General features: G+C 42.5%; 1 protein-coding gene across 1 annotated transcript; it reads left to right on the forward strand.

Moving 5' to 3' along the window:
* The first annotated feature begins 367 nt into the window (after positions 1–367).
* LOC134333136 (chymotrypsin-like elastase family member 3B) lies at positions 368–8292 on the forward strand. The gene is made up of 8 exons (XM_063014985.1): positions 368–410; positions 1851–1939; positions 2640–2737; positions 3525–3653; positions 5956–6092; positions 6550–6692; positions 7144–7296; positions 8198–8292. The coding sequence occupies exons 1-8, from the start codon at positions 368–370 to the stop codon at positions 8213–8215; spliced, it is 810 nt and encodes a 269-aa protein (XP_062871055.1). The 3' UTR covers positions 8216–8292.
* Positions 8293–10329: the final 2037 nt, after the last annotated feature.

Consider the following 10329-nt stretch of genomic DNA (forward strand, 5'->3'; position numbering starts at 1 on the left):
AGTGCAAAGCTTTATATCATGAGCATGTGCGTGTACAGATATTATTCCCAGCTCATATCAGTGGCCTGTACTGGTGCAACCCAAACTGTTCTACCTTTCTTAAAGAAACAGTTCAGTCAGAAATAGAATGTACTTCATTTTCTCATAACCACAGAATTTTGGTGCTTGATGTTTACTGTACTTGTTATCTACGTTTTTCTCATAGACCTTCTTTATAAGTGAAGAAGTCACTATTGGTAATCAAAATGTTCTGGCTAATCAACTCCTTTTTATTTTAAGATGAACTTTCCCTTCCGTGCACACAGTCCAGCCGTACGTATAAAAGCTCACCGCCAGAACACTACACGTTCACACATTTCCACACACCATGCTTACCAGACTGGTATACTGTCTGCTCTTGGCAGCTTGTGGTGAGTACCGTACCTGCAAATGAGGTTTAGCAATATGAAGTCTCAGAATTTCTGCCAAAGTAAAGTCTAGGATTTAAGCAATTGTTCCTTTTGTGACTGAATGACTGGAACATACTTGTGTCAGGTGAAAATAATCTTTTAAGACACATTTCAGTACTTTCATGAGTTTATTATATGTTTTCTGAAAATATTGCACATCTGACATTTGGTTGTTTGGTATTTTGACCACCAATAATAAGCTCCTGGTGTAAGTTACTTTACTCGGCTGAATGTGATTTGCAAAGGCTATTCCAAAACACCAATGTTAGCCTGATTAAGCTTTTTAAACTTTTTAAAAGCACTTTGTAGTTCTACAATTACTGACTGTAGTCCATCTGTTTATCTGCATGCTTTGTTACCTACCTTTCATGCTGTTCTTAAATGGTCAGGACCCCCACAGGACCACCACAGAGCAGGTATTATTTAGGTGGTGGATCATTCTCAGCACTGCAGTGACACTGACATGGTGGTGGTGTGTTAGTGTGTGTTGTGCTGGTATGAGTGGATCAGACACAGAAATGTTGATGGAGTTTTTAAACACCTCACTATCACTGCTGGACTGAGAATAGTCCACCAACCAAAAATATCTAGCCAACAGCACCCCGTGGGCAGCATCCCGTGACCACTGATGAAGGTCTAGATTCAAGATGACCGACTCAAACAGCAGCAATAGATGAGCGATCGTCTCTGACTTTACATCTACAAGGTGGACCAACTAGGTAGGAGTGTCTAATAGAGTGGACAGCGAATGAACACGGTATTTAAAAAGTCCAGCAGCGCTGCTGTGTCTGATCCACTCATACCAGCACAACACACACTAACACACCACCACCATGTCAGTGTCACTGCAGTGCTGAGAATGATCCACCACCTAAGTAATACCTGCTCTGTGGTGGTCCTGTGGGGGTCCTGACCACTGAAGAGCAGAGTGAAAGCAGGCTAAAAAAGTATGCAGAGAAACAGATGGACTTCAGTCAGTAATTGTAGAACTACAAAGTGCTTCTATTTGGTAAGTGGAGCTGATAAAATGGACAGTGAGTGTAGAAACACTCATGAACTACATACTTTTCATAATGTATTTTGTTTTGAAGCTCACCGCTCAGTGGCAGAGTCAGCAGTGTCACATATTCTGCATTATGAATAAAATAAAACATAAAATAACTGCAAAACTCTCTCCATGTGAAAGCAGCCTTAGAGTTTAATACTAGCAGCACTGTGCCTGACAGCAGGTAACCATGTTGAGTTTGAACGCCTCACCTTTCCTCCCTCATAGCAAAATAGCAAAGCATGCTGGAATGCGCTTGTGGTCAGTCTGGCCAAATAACTTCATCTGTATTTAAAAACCTTTCAGAAGTGTGTTCTGTGTGTGTGTGTGTGTGTGTGTGTGTGTGTTTGATTTAGCTTATGGATGTGGCACTCCTGAGATTGAGCCACTTTTTAGCAAAGTGGTGAATGGAGAAGAAGCCAGACCGCACAGCTGGCCATGGCAGGTATGTCACCCTCATCATCATCAACTGCACGAGCACAATTGCAACTAATATACACCTCATGGCCACTTGACTTGGACACACTTTTGCTCTCTGAAAAGCCTCAGGTTGGGCCGCTCAGGTGGCGCAGTGGTAAAACAAGCTAGCACACCAGAGCTGACATTTCAAACCCATCGCTCTGCCATATGGCTTGGCTGGGCACCTGCATGAACAACGATTGGCTTGTTGTTCATACAGGGTGGGAAAAAGCCAGATAGGGTCTCTCTCTCTCATGGCTGATGCAATTACGACCTCTGCTGGCTGATTGATGCCGCCTGCACAGAGACGGGGAAAGAGTGCGTTGATCAGGGCCATGTTCAACTGTGGCTGACACAAAAAAGCCAGTATTAAAAATCTGGGATCAAATTCTCAGTGTGACTGGGATTTGAACTCCCAGCCTTTCAATTGATAGCCCAAGGCTTTACCCACTAGGCTACCACTGTCCCAATGGCAACCAATGGCAGTCAGTACAGTTAATACCCACTTGAGTAGGCTTTCCACCAGATTTTGGAGTGCGTCAAGAGCATGTGTAAGGTCAGGCACTAATATTGTACAAGCTGACATTCCAATTAATCCCAAAGTTGTTCAGTGGAGTTTAGATCAGGGCTCTGTGCAGGCATTTAAAGTTCCTCCACCAAACTGTTCTATATGTCTGAATCTACAGATCTCCATTCAGTTTAAACATGGCACCCGCTGGTACCACACCTGTGGAGGGACTCTAATCGCCCCACGCTGGGTTCTGACTGCTGGACACTGCATTTTGTAAGTGAGCGATACTACAGTTCACTCCAAAAAAATGTCCACTAGCAAGAACTGCTTTATTTATCCATACCTCACTGTCTTAACCGCTTATCCAATCAGGGTCAAGGGGAGGGGTTGATGCTGGAGCCTATCCCAGCTTTTCAATGGGCGCAAGGCACAAAGTAACACCCTGGACAGGGCACCAGTCCATCGCAGGGCAGACACACACGTACACACACCCATTCACCTATAGGGCAAATCAGTGTCTCCAGTTAACCTGACTGCACAAAACTCCGCACAGAAAGGAACCCGGACCGCCTCACCCGGGGATCGAACCCAGGACCTTGCTGTGAGGCGACAGTGCTACCCACTTAGCCACCGTGCCACCCAGAGAAATGTAATGTAAAGAATAATTGTATTTGTTTTTGATAAATGACTGAATATATGGTGGTAGTCTCAGACCCACAGTAGCCCCATTTACTGTCTGGCCAAAACAATGTGAAATTGATAGCTAAAAACTCTTTTCTGCTTGTTTAATGTGGCTATTTTCAGAATGTGGTTAGATATGAATGATCTTGGGTGAGTCTGAGCGATCCAGCCACCCTGTTCTGAATGTTTTTATTTGTTCACGCTGGTTCCAGTTACAGCTACAGTGTGGATGCCAGAGCTCAGATCAGACAGCAAAGAAAATAACTATGACCACAGAACTGGCTCATTACCTAGAACTCACAGTTACTAAAGTAATATTAATGATTATGGCTTAACTCTATAACTCTATGACCTCTGTGTGTTTTTTCTGCACATTTAGCCCCGGTGATGTTTATCGGATCGTACTAGGGAAGCATGACCTCAGTGTTCAGGAGGCTACAGAGCAGATCAGAGACGTCCTTCGCATCGTTGTCCATCCTGAATGGAATATTGAGTGTGTTGCATGCGGGTGAGCAAGAGATTTTGTATTTTATTGTGTTTGAGAAACAATAAACTGCAGATATAGTGGTTTTAGATACCAGATATTTTACAAGAGCAAAGCCTTCATGACAATCCTGTATAGAAAGAAACATGCTTGGAGGAAGTGCCATCTTCTCTAGACATTTTCACAGACACCTAGTATTGGCTAGTTTTGCTTTGATTTATAGGGAGGTGAGAAAAGAGACACAGTTAGTGACCCGTCTTGGACCTCTGGTTACAGGTGGCTATTAGATTAACGGGGCGAAACAATTTTGGGATAATAAGAAAATGCCTTTCTGCTGCACTATTCAATATTTTTATATTTATGTCTGTTTTGAATAAGGAAGCATTCAGAACTTCACAGAGACCCTGAAAACTTTTGAAGCTAAAACTGTGTCCTTGATCGTAAAGAAGATCAAGAAGAACCACATTTATAAAGTTTGTCAAATGGATTATGGAAAACAATAACTCAGTTGAGTTGTGCTTTATTTCACTATTTTCCGTAAACCATCTGAGTTGTTTTACCAGCGCATTAAGTCTACACTTTTTTTGCTAATACTTTATCCTAACAGTATATTTAAAATAAAAACAGAGCACGGCATGATTACATTTCCCATCAGTATGTGCAGTTTTGTCGATGTTACAGTAAGAGTAAGGCCACCACCAGGAGCCACATTTGGCACACAGCTTCAATGTGCCCTGGCACTGGTTTTACTCTTTTACTTGGACTGTACTGAAGTCTCTGAAATTGCAGAACAACATTCTTAAAAATGTGTTTCCTTTGGTTGGTGTTTTGTTGATGGTGGATGAGAGTTCTAGGACATCGTTCCAAATCCTTTTAGATGATGTTCAAGTTGCTGACTGTTTGGGTCATAGCACAACTATTCAGTAACCGTCTTTAGCTGAAGGTTGTCATACTGTAAGTAAACAATTCAATCAAGATGATCAAAATCCAGAATACTGGTAGTGTGATCAGTAAGATATTTATTTATTTATTTATTAGGATTTTACTGTCATGTTTTACACACTTTGGTTACATTCATGACATTAACACAAGATTCATCAGTTCACAAGTTTTACTCTCAAACAGTCATGGACAACTTTGTATCTCCAATTCACCTCACTTACACGTCTTTGGACTGTGGGAGGAAACCCACACAGACACGGGGAAAACATGCAATCTCCACACAGAAAGAACCCGGACTGCTTCACCTGGGGATCGAACCCAGGATCTTCTTGCTGTGAGGTGACAGTGCTACCCACTGAGCCACCGTGCCGCCCTGATCATTTAGAATAACATCATATTGATTTGAAGTGACCCTTTACACTAAAGAGACGAATGGTGCCAAAACATGCCAACCGAATGCCCTCTACACCCAGTGTACCAGAGCCACCAGACCTTTAATCTAAATGGCAACCTTTTAGACAGGTATCATTTCATATTAAACTGCTCTATAACCCCTCGTGCCCTAGAAGAAACCACTTCCATCAAAACAAAATATTATCATATTGATTTGCAGAGACGCTTCCCTTGAAGAGGTCAAGTGGACCAAAACCATGTCAACAATTTTCTGGTATAGAAAATTCTGTTATAACAGAGCCACCAGGGCCGCTCAGGTCGCGCAGCGGTAAAAACACACGCTAGCACACCAGAGCTGGGATCTCAAATAAATCGTATCGAGTCTCAGCTCTGCCAGCCGGCTGGGCTAAGAGGCCACATAAACAACGATTGGCCTGCTGTTCATATAGGGGTGGGTTAAGCCAGATAGGGACTCTCTCATAACTGTTCACTGCCCACATGTGTTTGCAGGGTAGGGCATTCGATCAGTATGTGTTTAATTGTCAGGGTCTCGTTGCAGTTTTGACAGGTAGGGGGTTCGTCTCCTGTAAGTAGGTGTTTGTGCGTCAATTGGGAGTGTTAGTGGAGAGGAAGCATGACGCAGTCGGGCAATTGGACGCGCTAAAAGTCGGGGAAAAAAAAGGGGAGGAAAATGCATAAACAAAAAATATAACAGAGCCACCAGACCATCTCAGTGTAGAGGACAATCTTTTAGACCCAAGCTCTTTCAGACCTGTACTATTTCCCCGGTGGATGTCACACATGACCTTCTCCACTTATAGAAAACATGAATGATTTTCTGATCTGTTTAGCATTTGTAGTCATACCACACAGCACTGGAGGATGTTAATCGCTTCTTTGTATTATGCAGAACATCTTTTTTGGAAGCATCTGAACTGCATAAGTAATCTGAGATGTATATAGTTAGCGCTGTGTGTGTGTGTTCCTACAGAAATGACATGGCCTTGCTGAAGCTGGATAAAGCTCCTGTACTGAGTGAAGCCATCCAGACAGCCTGCGTTCCACCTGCTGGAGAAATCCTGCCCCATGACACACCCTGCTATGTGAGCGGCTGGGGTGACCTCTACAGTAAGTCAAGTCTTTAATGTCAAACACAGTCATGGACAATTTGGATCTTGCACATCTTTGTACTGTGGGAGGAAACTGGAGCTCCCGGAGGAAACCCACACAGACATGGGGAGAACATGCAAACTCCACATAGAAAGGACTCAGACCGCCCCACCTGGGGATCGAACACATGATCTTCTTGCTGTGAGGCGACAGTACTAAATAAACCAAAGAAGCAATCATTTTACCAGACAGTAGACAACCTCCAGTTGTCTTTGTCTTAAGATTTGTTTGTAGATCTGAAACAACTCAATCTTACAAATATAAAAATAGAAGAAATCAAGAAGGGGCAAATACTTCTTCACAGTTTTGTATTAAATTGTTGGCTAGCTTAAAATTGTATTTTTGGGGTGGAGATTGGGGGCACTTGAAACCACCTTGGTCAGCTACATTACTGTTGTCTGTCTGTCCTCTGTAGCTCACGGTCCGATCCCTGACAAGCTTCAGCAGGCCATGCTACCAGTGGTGGAGTACAGTGTGTGCAGCCAGAGTGACTGGTGGGGCAAAACGGTGAAGCCCACCATGGTGTGTGCAGGAGGAGACATTCACTCCAGCTGCAACGTGAGTCCACAAACAACAAACTACTGATCTACTAGTTTAAAAAGATGGTAACTTTGGTTACACTGATGACAGGACAGGTAGTTACTGGTTACACAAGATTCATCAGTTCACCAACTGTATCTCCCATTCACCTCACTTGCACGACTTTGGACTGTGGGAGAAAACCAGAGCTCCTGGAGGAAACCCACACAGACACGGCAGAACATGCATACTCCACACGGGAAGGACCCGGACCGCCCCACCTGGGAATCGAACCCAGGACCTTTTTGCTGTGAGGTGACAATGCTATCCACTATGCCACCGTGCCGCCGTGCCACCCCATAACAACTGCTAACAGGCAAGCTCATGGTCAGCTGTCCAAATACTTTTGACCATACAGTGAATCTAATAGCTGCTCTCTCATCTCTCTCCCTGTTCACGTCTGTATCTCCTCTCTATTCCTGCTCTACAGGGAGACTCTGGTGGTCCGCTAAACTGTAAGGGGAAGGATGGAAGGTGGTACGTTCAGGGTGTTACAAGTTTTGTGTCGTCTCGCACCTGTAACGAGCTGAAGAAGCCCACGGTGTTCACGCGCACATCTGCCTTCAACGCCTGGCTGGACGAGGTATTTAGTTGTTTGTTTGATTGATTTAAACACCGTATCAGCACATCGAGGCTATTTATACGGTGGTACATAGGTCTTTTTTCATTTAAAACAAATTATAGCGAATGTTTTAGATTTAAATGCATCAAAAAATTTGCTATTTTCTGGACGAGGTAATAAAACTGCCACAACACAAACCAAACATACACACACTCACCACAGCAACTTAACAATTATGAAAGGCACTGCATACTATACAGGTAGTGATGATTTAACAATGTAAAATTGTCTTTTTTGTTGTTAGTAAGCACTAAAAATAATAGAATTCATTTATATTCAGGAATAATTAAGTAGTTGACTACCATTGCAGTGGACATAATGTAATTCTACTTCTAAATATAAGGGCCCGGTCAGGGTTACAGTGGGTCTAATCCATTGGGCAAAAGGTAGGAAAATGTATTGTACAGGTCGTACAGGTCGTCAGTTGATGACAGTTTGTGCATGCATGCACACACACTCACTTTAGTAGCTCTAATTAGTCTTGTGCCAGGGATTCAAACTCAGGCACTTCTTGCATTAGCCACAGCAGCACCTTGCCGCTCAATGTGCTACAGAAAAAAAGAACAAAGACACCATCATGTATCCTAAATAAAAACTTTTAATTGCAATTTTACCTTATATCTTTATACGCTGGTCAAGCTCTTATTAACTTCTGACCACAGACGGTTGTAGCATTGTCATGTTAGTTAAATCAAGCACATAACTAACCAAAGAGAATCAACAGTAAATTAAAAAGGTCTTTTTAAGGAACAGTTAAAAGCAACATATTTTCATTTACTGTATTTCTCAATGTATTTTTCTACATTTTCCATCACCCGTTCAGCCTTCTGACTGGCTTTCTTGTTGTGTTGTATCGTTTTAGGTCATGCTAAAGTACTGAGAGTCTTCAAAGCAGCGCAACGAACAATAAACGTATTCAATATGTGCACAACCTTCTTAATAAAGACTATTACGTTCCGCTGCATTAGCCTGTCAATGTTGGTTTGATTTCACATGCACTTTATATGTTCACGTTTAAGGAATGCTAACTAACCACGGGTGTGTTTTTGTATAGTACACATCTCAGATGTGTAGATCCTCTGTCTCGTTTCATTTCACTGATGAAAGCACGTCGTTGAGGTATGCCAAATAATACTTTTAAACCTTGGGTTGACACAGTGCTGTGATTAGGGACTCAGCCAATGAATTTTTCATGTTAAATGTTTAGGGGTAAGTCTGATACCTTGATTTGTTATATTTATTAATCTGTTGTTATTTATTAATTGGTTTATGCTGAGATCGTATCTTAAACATTCTTGGCTAATCTTGAACATTGCACTATTTTACTCTTTCCCCTCTGGACAGTTGCTAACTGTAGTAAAATCGTAGTACAGCTCTGAGTCATGGGGCGGCACGGTGGCTCGGTGGGTAGCACTGTCACCTCACAGCAAGAAGGTCCTGGGTTCGATCCCCGGGTGAGGCGGTCCGGGTACTTTCTGTGCGGAGTTTGCATGTTCTCCCCGTGTCTGCGTGGGTTTCATCCGGGAGCTCGGGGTTCCTGCCACAGTCCAAAAACATGCAGTAAGGTTAATTGGAGACACTGAATTGCCCTATAGGTAAATGGGTGTGTGTATGTGTGTGTGTCTGTCCTGCGATGGACTGGTGCCCCGTCCAGGGTGTTACTGTGTGCCTTGCGCCCATTGAAAAGCTAGGATAGGCTCAAGCACCCCCATCCCGCGACCCTAAAGTGAGTGAGTAAGCTCCGAGTCATTTTACCACCAGGTACCAAACTCCTAAAGTGTGAAGGTAGAACTGTACTAAAAAGATATACAACTGTGGGAATTTGTGCCCAATTAATCATTTCAATGGCAGGCACATGAAGTGATTCAAACAGATTGGATTCCTTTAAAGCAGGTTATTTCAAAACATTAAAAATCTGACATGTATAAACTAGCTTTATTAATTTGCATTAATTTGTTTCTACAAGTTGAACCCAAAAATCCATTAAATCAAAGGCAAATGTTTTTTTTTCCTGATCTTAGACCTGTTATTGTATTCAGCATGATGCAACTAAATTGGCCACAGCCTTAAAAACGTTGGCCTTCAACTCTAATGGCTATACTTCCAGTAAAAGAAGTGGAAATGACTAATTGGGCACAAATTCCCACAGTTGTATACGTTTCTAGTACAGTTCTTTCTTCAAGCTTTAGGGAATGACAGATTTCATGAGTTGTATTGAGCACAATCCACCACCAGGTGTCGCTGAGGTTAGAGGTTTAACCGTTTTAAAAGCTTTAATCGATCAGTTCGTTGGTATCTGTTCTTGTCCTCTCTACCAATACATTATACATATCTAGTTTAAAATGAAAGCTGCAGTATGTAACAATTTAGTGATTTATAGATTTCAAGACCTTTTTGCAAGTCACAAAACAACAGGCCTAAGACTGATGGAAATCAGTGATGGAAATCAGTCTAAAACCTCTTGACTCTACAGTAACGTTTGGGGCTGTCCAGGGCACTTTACTGATCTAATTTAATATCTCAGTCGATATACTACTGACTTAAGAATGCAGCATCTTTAGTTTTAAGTTGCATACTTCACAATTATAGATTACATACAATATCTAAAATCCAGAAATTTCACCTGTAAAATATAAATATATACACTCACTCACTTTCTTAATCGCTTACCAATTAGGGTCACGGTTTTTAAAGGCACACAGTAACACCCTGAACAGGTTGCCAGTCCATCGCAGGGCAGACATGATATACACACACACACACACCCATTCATCTATACAGCAATTCAGTCTCCAATTAACCTCACATGCATGTTTTTGGACTGTGGGAGGAAACTGGAGCTCCCGGAGGAAACCCACACAGACACGGGGAGAACATGCAAACTCTGCACAGAAAGGACCACCGGACTGCACCGCCTGGGGATCGAACCCAGGACCTTCTTGCTGTGAGGTGACAGTGCTACCCACCGAGCCACTGTACCATCCTAAATATATA

This window comes from Trichomycterus rosablanca, chromosome 19, assembly GCF_030014385.1.
Source record: "Trichomycterus rosablanca isolate fTriRos1 chromosome 19, fTriRos1.hap1, whole genome shotgun sequence".
In the NCBI taxonomy this organism is placed as follows: Eukaryota; Metazoa; Chordata; class Actinopteri; order Siluriformes; family Trichomycteridae; genus Trichomycterus; species Trichomycterus rosablanca.